This window comes from Bicyclus anynana, chromosome 2, assembly GCF_947172395.1.
Source record: "Bicyclus anynana chromosome 2, ilBicAnyn1.1, whole genome shotgun sequence".
In the NCBI taxonomy this organism is placed as follows: domain Eukaryota; kingdom Metazoa; phylum Arthropoda; class Insecta; order Lepidoptera; family Nymphalidae; genus Bicyclus; species Bicyclus anynana.
This window is the reverse complement of record NC_069084.1, coordinates 15,141,279-15,157,989: the sequence shown is the minus strand read 5'-3', so window position 1 is coordinate 15,157,989 and position 16,711 is coordinate 15,141,279. Positions and strand designations below refer to the sequence as shown.

Below are 16,711 nucleotides of genomic sequence, written 5' to 3'. Positions count from 1 at the left end.
ATTCGCTTGGCGGTACGGTCGAGCCTCCCACCAGCCACACCTAGACCAATTAAGGAAACCACAATTGGCCCAGCCGGGGATCGAACCCAGGACCTCCGTTTTGTAAATCCACCGCGCATACCACTGCGCCACGGCGTCAAAAAACAATTATTTCCTGTTTCATCCCGAAACCAATGTTCGTTTATAGGAGAAACTGGACGCCAGCGCTCTCCAGATGTCTTGGGTGATCGGTGCGGTGTGGACAAAGCAAAGGCAGACGGAGCTTGCGCGCCACTTTGCAGGCGCTTTGCACTCTTTGCGCATTGCGTCTGACACTGACTATGCGGGACACGTGCAGGTATATACAGGGTGCTCGGGAGTGTTTCCCATAACTCTAGGGTTATATTCTTTAACAAAAAATAATTCAAAATGTTCAAGGAACATGTATTCTAAAATTAATATATTCGGAGTAATAAATACCGCGTGGTTACCGTTACCGTAGTTATACGGGGATAAAATAGAGCCTATAGCTTTCCTCGATAAATAGGCTATCTAACACAGAAAGAATTTTTCAAATCGGACCAGTAGTTCCTGAGATTAGCGATTTCACGCAAACAAACTCTTCAGTTTTATAATATTAGTATAGATAATGACGAAGCCTGTACGTACCTACGTAGACATAGATAAAGGCGTACGTTGTTACAAAGATAGTCGGAATTATTTGAATTACTTTGTATGAAAAATAAAAACTTTTTTTTTATAGTTAATAAAATATTAGTTATGCAGTTTGGTTTCTACAAGTAGTCTCGCCAATACTTTGAAATTATGGAAAATACTCCCCAGCACCCTGTATAATTTAATCATACCTCGATGCTGGTTTTAACCCAGATGTTCAAATGAGCTTATCAGCAAGTTCTTTACATAATAACTTAAACCAGAGTTTATTTTACAGACTTCCAGTAAAGAAATATTGCCTGGCAAAAGTTCTATATTAGGAGCTCAGAGCTATGCGTCTCTCCAGTTAGAATACACTTCCAGTTCTAATCAAAGGTAAAAATGTTTTTTTAATTTCAATGGAAAAAAAATCTTTTAAAGTTAATATCTAGATTGCCAAGAACGATATCTAGAAGTAAGAAATTTTTCTAATTAATCCAGTTAATGTCAATATTATGAATCTAAAGATTTAGGGCTTGTACACAAAACTGCGATACGACATCGTATCGTAAAAATGTACGAGCTCGCACAACGCATCGCAAGAACTAGCGAATTAATTCGCAACGCGCATTCCTGCGATGTTTCGTCACACTTGTTGACGCCATTTTTAGTACGGTCTGGGACAGCGTGTGGGCAAGACGTATGTAAAAAAATGACAGTACGACGTTGATTTTTTAACATGACTGATTGGGGAGCGCCCTGTTCTTCGGGATTTGGCATGGTTCCCAGCGGGATTCATAATAGTAGTAATAAATGGATGAACCCAAAATCTTCGTTGTTTCTTTTTCCTGTATCTCCTAAGCAATAACTGAAGTGCACACTTCTTTTTACGATCCATGTCGTGACCTAGTTTTCAATTCAAAATACGTTTATAGTACGCGCGTTAACAACTGAGTCTTAGGGCCATAAATCATTTCTCTATATCTATCTCGCTTGCACTTATGGGTCTTATGGAGCCGTCTAGTGAAGGGTGTAACAATGAAAGACATATTATCGATAAGTAAAGTTTATTATCGTATCTTGTTCACAAAATTAAAAAAATTAACAATATTTGATTTAATATAATACATATTTCATATTATATAATTATTAACTAAATAAAATTAATCTTCATCTGAGTCTTCATCATCAGAATCTTCGTCTTCTGCCAAATTTATTATAAGCGGCGCGTGATCTCTAATTAGAGCTTTTTGTAAATCTTTGTTTTGAAGTTCTTCGGCATGCCTAACACATTTGGCCCAGTCTTCTCGTGTGACATTTTCTATGGCTCGGTGGAGGTGATTTTCGACATCTGCTATCTTGAAGGTATTATTATTCTTCGCAACTTCTCCCTTTACTTGTGCCCAAATTAATTCTATTGGGTTATATTGACAGTGATATGGAGGGAGCCTTATTACTTCATGACCTCGTTCATTTGCCAGATGGTCTAAAGCGTAGACCTTCTGCGGGTTACTGGCTTTTACTTTTCTTATTAATTCTTCAATAATTTCGTTGCTGGAATATGGAATCTTTTTCTTTGTCAACCATTCTTGAATTTCAGCTTTCCTCGTGTTTCTTGTGGGTATCTTTTCCAACTGTATCGAATGATAGCTTGCGTTATCGACAATTATAACTGAGGGCTCTTCAAGTAGATTCAGGAATTCGGAAAACCATGCCATATATGTTTCGCCATCCATTTCTGTGTGGTAATCAGCATCCTTTGATTTCACCGCTTTAAATATTAGCTTCGCATCTGGAACGAAGCCAGTCCTTGCAGAACCCGCATGGCAAACTATTAATCTTTGGCTTTTTAAACAGGAATACGTTGTGAATCAGTGTTCGAGCTTGAGGGCTAATATCGCCATGTAATTTCTTCAGATCAACGTTAGAAAATAAAGTATCCATAGTGCGCAACGAGTAACACATGAATGTATTTATTTAATTGCAGTAAACACATTTATAGCAAAAAAAATACGCAATGCAATTACATTAGAAACCGACCAATCAGAATCGTCCAAATCATTATTGACTCATCATTAGCACGTGCGCAGGTAGCCGTTTATCGATAATTAGGGTGCGCAGGTAGGCGCGCTGCACATTCCTATCTTTTTTGACTTTTATGACCGGACGACTCAGATGATAACGCGCATACTATAGTACGGTTGACGGTCGTAGAAGGAATGGTCACCCTGGGAGACGCCTTGCCGCACGAAATCGCGTCGCAGCAATTCGTGTCGTAATTTTCTACGTTGCGAATTCGCGTCGCGTCGCATCGCAGTTTTGTGTACAAGCCCTTAGTCTAAAACTAAAATATTAAACCTTTAACTCAAATGCAGTATTGTAGCTGTACACAAGACAAAATCATATAAACTATTTTTGAAAATTGAACAGACGTTCTTGGAAATATTTGGAAGTAGTTAAATTGTGTAAAAATCGGTCAACAACTTCTAATTTAGTATAAGATATAAACCTAACCTAAGCTCGTTTTCCTCAAAAAATTACAGACAATTTTGTTCGTGATCGAATAAAAAATGAGGAGATCCGCACTAGAACCACGGTCACTGATATAGCTCAGCGAGTAGCGAAGCTGAAGTGGCAATGGGCAGGTCACATATTTCGAAGAGCCGATGATGACGACTGGTCCTCATAGTAATTAGTCTAAGCTACCGATAGATAACGTGTGACTGCTGTAACTGAGTGTTTCTTGCCGACTATTATAAGAGAAATCAGCTTTCTGATGAACATGACTGTGATATAGTCACTTGCACTAGCCAGCGACAAAGTCTTATTAAAGCTACGAGTACTTGAAATAAAATTGTAAGATCCACATAATTTGAATTCATTTAATGTAATTTAATATGTTTTTTTATAATTCTTAGTCCGCAGACTCCTACATCAAGAGCGGCAACACCCCGGGCTGGCTCTAACACGCAAATTGATCCAATTAACAGTACGTTTTTAGTTGTTTAAATAAAATTTATTTATACCTTCTTTACACTAATATAATAAAGAAGTAATGCTTGTTGTATTGTAGGGGAATCTCTGGATCTATTGAACCGATTTTGAAGATACTTTTACCGGCAGGAAGCTACGTTATTTATGAGTATCATAGGTAATATTTTATCCCCTTTTTCCTGCGGGAAAGGGAACTACGCGGATGAAATTGCGGAGCGTCGGCTAGTCTCTTATATGAGCTGTTTAGTTTTCTAAAAATAATACTTTAATTTATTATTATTATAGTTATTTTTCTTTGTTGCGATATCTTATATATATAATGTTATAATCTTTATAATCTATATAATCTTTGTTACAAGTTGTAATATTATAAACTAGTGCAAAGCTTCTACTTTTTTGGTTAAGTCTTTGTAAATGTTGCTACAAACTTCGCATAAAATCGCATGAAAATCCGTTGGGTTGTTTCTGAGCAATAGACACAAAAGATTTTTTTTGTGTTTTTATCAAGATAGCTTTGCAATTTAAAATAAATATGTTTTTTTTTCAGATACCACTGGACAAGAATACCCGGAGTCATTGTTTGCATTCGTGCCCGAATATCACGTGGACGCCATGTTGGAACTGTGCAACACTTTGAGACTTTACATGCATCCAACGATAAACGTTCAACAAATACCAGGTACCTGTAATTTAAAAAGCTTTTTTCTCAATATAAAACCTCAAACCAAATAACAGAGCTATTCATTCGTACAGGTCGTTTGGTAATGTTCAATACCACACGGCTAAGGCAAACAAGAATGATTTTTTTTAATGATTAAATATTTCCATGGCATTGGCTACAAAATTTCAGGCTTCCTTAAAAGAGACAAAATCTACGAAGCCACGCCGATACAAAAACGAGGAAGTACCATGCCTAACGCTTATTATTCTATATTATTTACCAATTTTTGTTAATTATTTTATTTCTTTTATCATGGTCGTAGAAAAATTATTGTATGCTACTGCGCGTAATTAGCCATTGTACAACTTGTGCTGTCTACTGAACGTATTGTGCATATACGTGCGTTTGATACATACGATGCAGATATATGGATACCTACGTTTATCGTCCTAAGTTCTAACTAACTTATAGTAACAGAGCTCGGAATGCTAAAGCAATTACTAAAGCGTCATGGGGACCTATTAGATTTGGCAGATTAGATGATAGGAAAAACAGTAGTCTTATAATGTATTTTTTCGTTTTCAGCGGCGAGGGAAAAACTGCATACTTTAAAAACAATTTTTATTATTTTGGCTTAGTGAAATCGTCAGAAAATCTTAATTAAACTAACAGATTATTTGGGGGATTTTCCTTCAAAATGAAATAAAATAATCGAGTTTGTGTCTCGAGAAAGAAATACAAGGGTTTTATTTTGTAACTTTGGAACTCTCCAAAGGATCCTTTTTACGCTCAAACCGTAAATACACATTTTATCTATTAACTAACCTGCCAAATCTTTAATCCTATCTCATATCCTTTTTAACTTCAAAAAAGGAGGACGTTATCAATTCGTCGGAATCTCTTTTTTTGTTAAAGTTTTATTATAAGTTTAGATCACCAGTAGCATTTGGACATTTCCAGAATGGGAGGAGCTAATAGTGTCATGCGCGGCGTTCCTTTGCGCCGAGTTTGCGGATCCACGCATAGTTCTGGCGAGCACGCGCGAGTCACTGGTGCAAACACTGGCCTCGTTCGCCACGCAGCCTCAGACCATGCGGGCTATTGAACGTGTGCCTTTGAAACAGTAAGTGGCATACGTGAGCGTTCAGACTAAGTCATCACATTAGGCTTGGTCAGGCCAGTCTCCTATAACGAGAGAGCACTACTCGCTTAGAGGAATTCGTATCTTAGTTGCAAGTTCCTTGATTACAGGTGGTATTAACATTCATTATTTATGTTATTGTAGAGGGGAGGTATCGATGTTGGTATAAATAAGAGGGTGATTACTTGAACTCAGTTGTTTGTGAGGCAGCGCTTTCACCGTCACGCTGCCAGTCGCGTTAGTGATTTTGTGCAATAACTTTTTGTGTTGTAATTATTGATAGTGTTTTGTGTTGTTATTATTGCTTATCATAAATTGTTTAGTGTAGGCGTGGAGAACATGTCGGGCAGGTATGGTGAGTGTTTATGCATTCTAAAGGAATCCCTTAAACCTACTCCCAAGGTCACAAGTCCTCGGACCTGCACGAGTTGTTTCCTTTGCCACAAAAAATAATTACTCTATAAAAATAGACAGCTATGAAAAGTTTGTTTCACAAAATTCTTTATTTCAGACAAATGTGTATGATAGAAGAGTTGGTACGTCCGTACCAGAATAGAGCGTGGGCACAATCGAACTGGGTGATGGTACGATTCTGGCACGGAACTGGGTTTGGTTACCGCCACAGACAGTGGCCCCACTTAGCTGCAAGGTAACTTTTCTTAACTCAACCGCAGTTACTCAGTTAACGCATAATTTCGTAATTTCTTAACCAATTTAAAAAAATATTTTTTAGATTGAAAGAGTATACTTTCAGATTGGTCCCATTTAATTTTCATGATAATCGGTTCAGTAGTTTTGTGTTAAAATGAAATTACTGAACCGATTTTTATGAAATTTAAATGCTTGGACACACTAAAAACAGAAAAATAAAATCTTTTTAACAAAAAAAATTAACCGACTTCAAAATCAAACCGCCTTCAGAGTGATCAGAAAGTAGCACATACGATGTTATTTTTCGCTTTTTAATTTATTTATGTGCATTTCAAATTCAAAAAATAAACTAAAAAGTCGGTTAAATTATTTTGTTAAACAGATTTTATCTCTTTTCAGTTCATTATGCAGTCGGGAATTTTTGTTTTTATAATGTTATTTTTTTTTTGTCTTAAGTACCTACCTTTTATTTTTTTTTTGTAGTCAAGCAATTAATCCTTTCTGCATTATTACTTAAAAATTAAATTATGGATTTATTTCCAGTTTTGGAGACAGAGAACCAACAGTCAACAATTTAGGAGCCAAAGTCGATGCTGGACTCATGAGTCAGTGCTTTGGTGAGTTTATATCATAAATAGGTAATTTAAAAAAAAATATTTCGAGTAATATATTGATTATAGACTTGTGTAATAGGGGAAATTATCTACGAAGATCGTTGTTCAAATTGCCAATATGCAACTGAAAATTTTTGGTTCCTTTCATGCATGAAAAATGTTTAGCTTTACGCACAGATTAATCAATAATATACAGAATGTACGGAACACGACGGTGTCGTAGCCGCTTCAAATACGAAATTCAAAATGTAATACATTCTCGAGTCAGTACGACACGAACCGTCGCATCAGTAATTTTCAACATTATTCAACAAAAATGGCGTCTTTTTTAAATATTGTAAAAACTATTCACAAAACAAAAAAAAATAAGATGGAGTATTTTTTATTGGTAATTAATGATTATTATATTAATTTACGTTATTGTTGTTAGTGTTAAATTTTGAATTACAAATTATGAAAAAAGTTTGTATATGCGGTTGTCAAGGATACGCGTGACGTTTGGGTTTTTAATGGGTTTCACCGGCTTTAGTACGTTGCTTGTAAAGACTCGCTATGGTTACCCTGTACCCTGGCTTTACGGTAAAGTTAAGACATGATTTAAAACATTAACAACTTTCAAGGTCCATGTCCATCAGAAATTATTGAGAGTCGGATAGCAGACTACTTGAGGGAGCATCCAAAGGAATCCGCAGCGTTCCTAAACTCTCTACTGAGTCAACTGAACTGGGCATTTTCGGAGTTCTTCACGATGATGCAAGAAGTAAGGTTTCCAGATATAAACAGTTAAACAGTATTATATAATAGGCACTCTCATCAGTTATTTAGTCGCATGATATGTCAAACGTAAGCATATTCTTAATTTTACTTTATTAACTTAATTTCATCTATATCATAGTTTCCTAGATTTAGTATGAAAAATGTGTTGGCAATGTAACCAGGCAACCTATTTATAATGGGTCAATGTGAATATTTTCTATCATTTATTTGTTATCCCAAATAAATATATAAATATAAAAATAACAGATGAGGGTATAGATTCCTTGTGCCGGACCTTAGACGACAATGCCTGATAGTAATTAATTATTATCAACCCATATTCGGCTTACTGCTGAGCTTGAGTCTCCACTCAGAATGAGAGGGGTTAGGCGAATAGTTCACCACGCTGGCCCAATGCGGATTAGCAGACTTCACACACGCACAGAATTAAGAAAATTCTCTGGTGTGCAGGTTTCCTCACAATGTTTTCCTTCACCGTTTGGGACACGTAATATTTAAAATCCTAAAATACACACAACTGAGAAGTTGGAGGTGCATGCCCCGGACCGGATTCGATCCTATGCCCTCCGGAATCGGGGGCAGAGGTTATAGCCGCTGGGCTATCATGCCTGTGGCCTAATTCACTATTTTGGTCCATATTATCAACTTATTGAAGTGGACAACAAAGTGATACATATTAAATGATATACACCGTAAGTACCGGATGACATTTGTAATTTACATCATAGTATGTGGATGACATTTTGTCAATTGATTTGTTTTTTATTTTGATGGGTTGATAATAAAAACCAAAATAGGAAATAGGCCAGCTGGTAGTACGTATAAAATATGCTTGTAATGAGATGATGAAGATCTTAACCCTACCTTAAATCATCAGATGGACAGGGTGGAAGACGACTCCCACCTGGAGCCGCGTCAGATTAAGCTATGCGCGACCTGCTTCGACCTGTACCACGGCCTGGCACGAGCTCTGGAGATGACGATCGCAATGTACGCAGAGCTGTTGACCAAACCTAGCGCCAGTAACAACCAGAATGACCTTCTGCTGGGGAGGACTTGTCAGGTATATTAAGAGTAGTAAGTAAAGGAGATTGAGCCCAAAGTTGAGCCCACATTTTAATCAATCAATCAAATCAAAATCGTTTATTTCAAGTAGGCTCAGTTTACAAGCACTTTTGACACGTCAGTTGACTATTTGTAAAGATTCTACCACCGGTTCGGAAGGCAGGTTCTGCTGAGAAGATACCGGCAAGAAACTCAACAGTTGCTCTTTTGAAAAAGTCATACAGTATTATAATTTACAATTAATAACAATTACTGTTTACATTTATTATAGTTTTACTTTCTGTGTGAAGGTGGAAGCTGATCCAACGGCCTCCAAGCATCTTTATCATTAAGGAACTCATCAATGTTGTAGTACCCTCGACTAAGTAAATGTTTTTTAACACATTGCTTAAAGCTATGCATTGGCAGGTCCATCACAGTCTTGGGGATCTTATTATAGAAGAGTACACCTAAACCTACAAAAGATTTTTTTACTCTTTGGAGACGATATGCAGAAATAACTAACTTATGCCCGTGTCTATTAAGACGTGGGTTTAAATCTCCTTTTCGTTTGTACAAATTAATATTTTGTCTTACATATACTATACTGTTATATATATATTGACAGGCTACTGTTAGTATACCTATTTCTTTAAACTTTTGACGAAGGGACTCGCGTGATTTTAATTGATATATTGCTCGAATTGCTCTTTTTTGAAGTACAAATATAGATTGTATATCGGCAGCCTTGCCCCACAATAAAATACCGTAAGACATTACGCTGTGAAAGTACGCAAAATAAACAAGCCTAGCTGTATCAACATCAGTAAACTGTCTTATTTTTCTCACGGCAAATGCCGCTGAGCTAAGTTTACCAGACAGTTTTTCTATATGAGCACCCCACTGAAGTTTACAATCCAAGGTCACTCCCAGGAAAACTGTGGAACTCTCCATTTCCAGTGTTTCACCATCGATCATTATAGACTTATCTAATTTTTTAACATTTGGCAATGAAAACTCAATACATTTAGTTTTCTTGGCATTCAAAAGTAGATTATTTGCAGTGAACCAATGCGACACATGCGATATGGCACGGTTTACGTCGTCAGAGTTATCTTTACTTCTGTCGGACTTAAAAATTAAGGATGTGTCATCAGCAAACAGTACAATCTCACATATGCCGCTGACATGGTATGGTAAATCGTTTATGTACACTAAAAATAGAAAAGGACCCAGAATTGAACCCTGTGGGACGCCCATTATGGTAGTGGAACCGTGCGACTTTATATCATTTATGCATACCTTTTGTGTTCTATCACTGAGATAAGAGGCAATGAGATCGAGTGCAACACTTTTGATGCCATAGTGGCTTAACTTGAGTAGAAGGGTGTTATGGTCAACACAATCGAACGCCTTGGACAGATCACAGAACACACCAATAGCATTCTTAGAACCTTCCCATGCTTCATAAATATGTTTTAAAAGTTTAGCCCCTGCATCAGTTGTATTGCGACCTTTTGTAAAACCATACTGTTCAGGATGAAACAAGTTATTTAAATTAAAATGACATAAAAGTTGATTTAATATGATTTTTTCAAAGACCTTGCTAAGTGTTGGCAATATTGTAATCGGTCTATAATTATTAAGATCTGACTTGTCTCCTGGTTTAAAAAGTGGTATCAATTTGCCATGCTTCATTAGGTTCGGAAAAATACCTAAGTCCACACATTCATTAAAAATAATGGCTAAGTGGGGAGCAATGACATCAATTATATTAGATATTACTTTCACTGACATGCCCCACAGATCTCCGGTTCTTTTTAATTTTAACGAATTGAAAGATTTTTTAATGTCTGATACAGTTATGTGGTGAAATTCAAAAAGAACGTTGCACTCTTTAACATTGCCTCTTAATAGTCTCTGGGCTTCCGTAGCAGACGAATCTAGTGAATCAGTTAACAAGATAGGAACATTCTGGAAAAAATCTTCAAAGGCATTAACCACCTCGATATCAGTGTTTACCTTTTTGTCATTGACAATTAATTCAAAACTCATATCCCGCGGTTTGATTTTTCCTGATTCTCTATTAATTATATTCCAGGTGGTTTGTATCTTGTTCTCAGACTCAATTATTTTCTGTTTGATGTGTAACGATTTCGCAAGAATACAAACACGTTTGAAAATTTTTGAGTAACTTTTTACATAATCTAAATAAGTTCGCGTTTGAGTATATTGTTTTTCCTCGTACAACTCGTACAGTTTGTCTCTACTTTTGTAAATGCCTACAGTAGCCCATTCGCTAAACTTTAATTTTTGGCTAGCATTAATGCGTTTAAAGTTAAAAATGTTACTAAACTCTCTGTCTATTGTCTTGAAAAGTGTACCAAAGAGCATGTCTGGATGATTATTTTCAAATGCAAGACTTGGAATTTTAGAAATAATTGTGTTTTTGAATCGCTTTAATTTACTTTCAGTTGTTGGCCTACACTTTACCCATTGATTGCTATTGGTTTTATTATTTAAGATAGTAATTATTTGACCACTATGATCAGAGCTTAATTTATTTATTATCTTCTTTCTCTCAAGCACACAATTATAAAATATATTATCCAGACAGGTACCTGAAGTTGCGGTTATCCTAGTAGGTTCGTTAAAAGCATGCATCAAATCAAAACATTTAAATAAGTTAAGAAATATAACAGATTTTGTGTTTTCTGTTAGAATATCAACATTAAAATCGCCGCAAATCAGTATTTGTTTGGAAGATGTGCACAATCGCCTCATTACATCTTCCATTACCTCTTCAAATTGATCAAAGTCAGCAGGAGGGGGTCTGTACACGCAATTATAAATATTTTTAATTTATAATTATATAAAATTTATAGGCAAAAGTTTGTGTGTGTGTGTAAATATGTTGGTTCCTCCTTTATGCGGCGGCTACTGAAGCGATTTGACTCAAATTTGGAATGGGAATAATTTTTACCCTGGATTAACATATATGTTACTTTTCATCCCGGAAAAATTCTTGGTTCCCGTGGGATTCGTGAAAAACAATTCCACCCAGAAGAAGGCGCGGGCGTCTTCTTGTTTAATATAAAACGTTTAAGTTCAGTTCTGTTTACTTTTGCTTTCAACAATTATAAAATATTTAATTATTCGTTAGTATAATTTACTCCTCAATACAACTCGACATTTATTTATTTATTTATTTATTTATTTATTTATACACATGAAATATGTCCAGAGAAACATTACAGTTTCCCAATTCGTTTCTCGAGCAATCAGAAATAATAATTACAACAATAAATCTAAAATTACAAAATGAATATTAAACAATCAAAATAATTAAAAATAATAAATTCAATTCAAATTAAAAATTAAGAATAAATTAACATTAACCAAGTCAAATAAATTAAAATAAACAAATCAAATAAATTAATAACAATAATCAAGAATTAGAATACACAAAAAAAATAAAAATAAAAATTAACTAGTCAAAAAACAAAATTAAAAATATCCTACACATAAAATCTATATTCCAAAGGCAGATATTTTTCCGTCCTATTGACGCGCTTAGACGAAAAAATAGTATTTCTAGGTTAATTCAAGGTTTAGGTCGACAATATTCACGAAATTGGTTCGATTTCCCGGTACAAATTCTGCCATAGGCAATCAGATAACAGTCGGCGCTACTTTACTCCCGGTGCTCGTTTTCATGGTCCATTGAAATATACCCACCCGAATTACAGGTATGGTAACCATAAGTTTCGATAAATAGAGATAAATTGATGTTAATGTTATGTTTATTCAGTGAGAATTTTAAGGGGGACCAGTCAGCCTACGCAACTGCCAACCTCACCCGCTCGTAGTGCACCGACGAGGTTCTGGCGACCGTCGAATGGCGGTATTTAATTCCTACAGGCCGACACCGTAATCTAGCTCTGCGCTGACCAACCCGCATGCCCAATGTTGTCAGTACTAGGCAAAAACGTTACACAGCCCTAGTCCCCTATTCCTGGCTCTGGCAGCGATTACGGTAACGGCGGGGCAAGGGGTGTTTAGAATCTCCGGCAGAGATTGCGCTGCCAACCCCGACGACTAGACCTGGCGACATATAACGCATGCACTTCGAGCTCTTAATAGCAGAAAGCCTTTCATTATAAATGCGAAAATACGAGTAAGTCTATCTGTTATCTTTCACGGCTATTTATATTATTGCAATCATGCGCCACTTTCATGGAAAAACGGTAGCATTACAAAAGGTATATCTTAATTTAGTCTCGGAAAGTATTGTTACCCTACATTAATCCCTCTTTTGTGAAGAACACGGCGTCGCCCTGAAAGATTTACTAGCTTTCCCCTTTCTGAATAATAAAACTGTCCTCTCAATTTTTGTTTACGAGTTCAGACATCCAACCAATAGAACCAATGGTTCTATTTATAATGGGAAGAAAAATACAAAAATCTACCTACCTATTTGAATACTTTTTTTGGCTTATTTTTCAGCAGATCTGCCTTCGGATGACTAAAGGTTATTTAACTTAACTTCTAAAACAATACTTCTAAACTAAAAATCCGCCCAACTTCTTTTATGGGCCAAAAAGTTATCTATGTACCTCAATTGTCTATCCCTTTTCGTTCGAACTAATAACATTTTTGTTTAGCAGATGACCGCCATTTTTGGTCAACTTATATTGGTTTCTTGCCATAACCTGCAAGCGTATACTTCCCGATTCTCGATCTGACCACTTTTCCCAGATCCTAATGGCAGTGGTATCCCGGGTTTGCGTGCCAGGGGGAGGCAGTACCAGTTTCCAGAGGCTCATCAACCGAGGGCTGCCCGATACAGACCGGATGCACTACTACGTAGCCCTGGCGCCGGTTGCTGGATGCTTGATCAGGATGTTAGACCCTAAGTTACCTGAAGAGGTAAGTGAATGAGCTGAATGACAATGAAGACATTATAACTTTACATACACAAAATATAGACAGTAGAAATAAAGACAAAAAGACAACAGTTAGTGACACTAATATTCATCACTAACAACCCATATCGCCATGGAGGTTTTATATTAGTATATTGATATGAGGTGACGATTGTATTGGTATGTAGATTTATTCACTTTATTGATTATAACAATTGTATATGGATATAAAATAAAAGGACTATCAAAGTGATGATGCAGTGTGGAATGGAGAAACGGTAAAGATGTAATGGATGGGCGAAACAATATATCCACGCATGCACGGTCGAGGGAATTCTAAATATCAAATGAATCTGGAATGTGAATGTAGATGGCCTAACCTAAAGTGGGCGAACGAAAGAGTTCGTTCGCCACACCCATATTCGGCTCAATGTTAAGCACGAGTCTCCTCTCAGTATAAGAGCTAATAATGGCTAATAATGGCTGGTTTGATGCGGATTGGCAGACTTCACACACGTAAAGAATTAAGAAAATTCTCAGGTTTTCTTCACATTTTGAGACATGTGATATTTAATTTCTTTAAATGCACATCTGCACATGTTGGAAGTACTTGCTTGAACCGGATTCGATCCTACGCCCTCCGAATCGAAGGCAGAGGTCGTATCCACTGGGCTATCACGTCTCCACTCATTTTTATACAGTGAATAAAAATAATATCGAAGTATATTATCTTTTCCAGCATTTAAGCAATATTACAAATGCGTTGGTGTCGGAGCCATTATTCCGATTGGATGGACTTGATTTTATGTTGGAAAAAGACAAGAAGAAACCTTTCTCTTTTTATAAATGTGAGTGGAATATTTCTATTATTTAGGTAATTTTTGTGTTTAATTTCAAGACAATATTTCTAAGGAATTGAAGTTTTCTTTGCTTACTTAATATTAAACTTGAAATTTTTAATAGATCCAATGGATTAATGGTTACGTTAAAACGGCTGAATAGATGAAATTTGTTACATATTAGGTATAGTCGGGAATCCCGCATAAGAAGTACATTACATATAATAGGCATTATTATAAATAGGCCATATTGTTATTTCACGTAGCTACCTATAAAAGACTAAATGTAGATATACCTACTCAAATCACATTTTCAAAAGTATGTGAACGATATGTTAAAGAAAATGATATAGCCGAAAATTGAACCTCTTCCTTTTTTCGAACTTTTTGTTCAAAGGTATGATTGCATTTTAAGTTTACAATTTTTCACGCAGGCATAGTGTTTGTTTTTTCAATACTATGGTATGTCAGTTCAAGGAGACGTCACAGTGGAAGAGCTAGCGGCGCTGGAGGCTGTGGTAGCGCGCCTCCGAGGCGCCTACGACGCGAAGGCGTTGTCGGGCTCCCCCGGCTCCAGTGGCACGCAGTCCGACCTGCTGTGCACTATATGCTATGCCAGACCTGCCGACACGGCATTTGCGCCTTGTGGACATCATTCGTGCAGGTACATATAACATACTTATCTTTATCTGTCTATTTTTAACGGCCTACCAGAGAACCAGCCCCCCTAGCCAAGTGGCACGTCGATTCTCTTTCTACGATCGCTAACGCTTCGAAAACTAGAAAGATGTATGGGTATGACAGATCTCGATCACGTGAACTGTCGATAGCAAATATTCCCATACATTTTATAATTTTCGAAGCGTTTGAGATCGTAGAAAGAGAACCGACGTGCCCGGCTTGGCTACAGGCCCAGCCCCCCCAAATTATAGGAGAGGGGATATGGAGCACGGACCAACCACGCCGCTAATGTTAGTCTCCCACGATTACTATCAGACTTTAATACAGTAAAAGTTCATTATTCGCGGGGGATACGTTCTCTAAATGTGTCGCGAATACAGAAACCGTGAATATGGAATGAAAATTGGATTCTATGGGATATGTTCTTGGGTGACAAAATAAATAACAACAAATTTATAAAGAAAAAAATAATAATTGAAGTTATTGATTAACTATTATCTTCAGTCTTAGACAATGGTTTGAAGGATTTAGAATTTTTTTTTCTTGATTGACATTTTTTCTATTCAGAGTGATATTAAGCAGTGGCATTCTTAAACCATCCGTTCGCAATTTCGGCAATAGGTAATTGCAAGTTAAAGTTTAAATTTGCAGATTTTACATCAAATTCGTCATTCATATCCGCAAATAACAAATATTTTTAGCCGCGAATATAGGAATTGGGACGCTATTTTTTAATCCGCAAATTCGTTTTCACTTAACGTGAATAAAGGAAGCGTGAATAAGGAGCTTTTATTGTACTAATTTTAGCAACAAGCTTAGGACGGGTATTCAAAGCTGCTGTAGAAGGATCTCAAGGCAGAGAGTACAACACGAATAGAGAACCTGTTCCTACCTATTAATTAATGTTCGTAAATATAGATCAGATAAATAATAGCCATTTGTCCCTTGAATTGTAGAATATTCCGCCATTAGTGTAAGTAAGTACACCTCATCTTGTTGTTCCAGACCCTGCATAATGCAGCATTTACTGAACAGTAAACAGTGTTTCTTCTGCAAAGCGGATATCGATTCAGTCAGAGAAATAGAGCCTGCGAACAGTTGAAAACTATTTACATAATCAGTAGAGATTTCCGATACATTTTGAATATAAATACTGTCAATTACACTTTAGCTTTGTACTACAAACACTTTGTTTATTTAAAAGAAATACTTGGCCCTGCAGCCATGCGGCAGGTCGATCCTCTTTCTACAAACTCTAACGCTTCGAAAACTAACAAAATTCATGGGAATTACAGATACGATCGACTACTTGATCACATGACCTGTCGATAACAAATATCAACCCCATACATTTTTACAGACCTGAACCAATTAACAAAACCTCAATCAGCCCAGCCGGGAATCGAACCCAGGACCTCCGCCTTGTAAATCCACCGCACTTACCACAGCGCCACGGAGGCCGTCAAAGTAGTTCCCGTTCCTTTGAAAATACGGGAATGATATTAATATTAAACTATCGAATTCCCCAATAAGCTATACTCACAATCCTCATCGTTTTATTCCCGTGGGAACATTCCGCAACAAAGTTTAAAGTTTCAAACACAAGCCAACACACCGCTTAGTTCCCGATCTCGTGAGCCGGGAAAACGGGAATATAGCCTATGACACTCACAAATAACGTGTCTTTCTAGTGGTAAAAGAATTTTTAAAATCAGTTCACTAGATTTAGAGATTAACCCCATACAATTGCC

At 36.6% G+C, this 16,711-nt stretch overlaps 1 protein-coding gene across 1 annotated transcript in view; it reads left to right on the top strand.

Annotated features, from left to right (window-relative positions):
* The window catches only part of LOC112045499 (E3 ubiquitin-protein ligase RNF123-like), a 32,359-nt gene extending 16,202 nt beyond the window's left edge, over window positions 1-16,157 (top strand). The window contains exons 23-35 of the mRNA XM_024081684.2: window positions 188-337; window positions 932-1,029; window positions 3,552-3,622; window positions 4,175-4,306; window positions 5,249-5,411; window positions 5,941-6,078; window positions 6,624-6,697; window positions 7,315-7,454; window positions 8,349-8,534; window positions 13,274-13,444; window positions 14,180-14,288; window positions 14,751-14,943; window positions 15,966-16,157. Of these exons, the coding sequence (XP_023937452.2) occupies window positions 188-337; window positions 932-1,029; window positions 3,552-3,622; window positions 4,175-4,306; window positions 5,249-5,411; window positions 5,941-6,078; window positions 6,624-6,697; window positions 7,315-7,454; window positions 8,349-8,534; window positions 13,274-13,444; window positions 14,180-14,288; window positions 14,751-14,943; window positions 15,966-16,062 (1,722 nt within the window). The 3' untranslated portion in view covers window positions 16,063-16,157. The remainder of the gene's footprint in view (window positions 1-187; window positions 338-931; window positions 1,030-3,551; window positions 3,623-4,174; window positions 4,307-5,248; window positions 5,412-5,940; window positions 6,079-6,623; window positions 6,698-7,314; window positions 7,455-8,348; window positions 8,535-13,273; window positions 13,445-14,179; window positions 14,289-14,750; window positions 14,944-15,965) is intronic.
* Window positions 16,158-16,711: the final 554 nt, after the last annotated feature.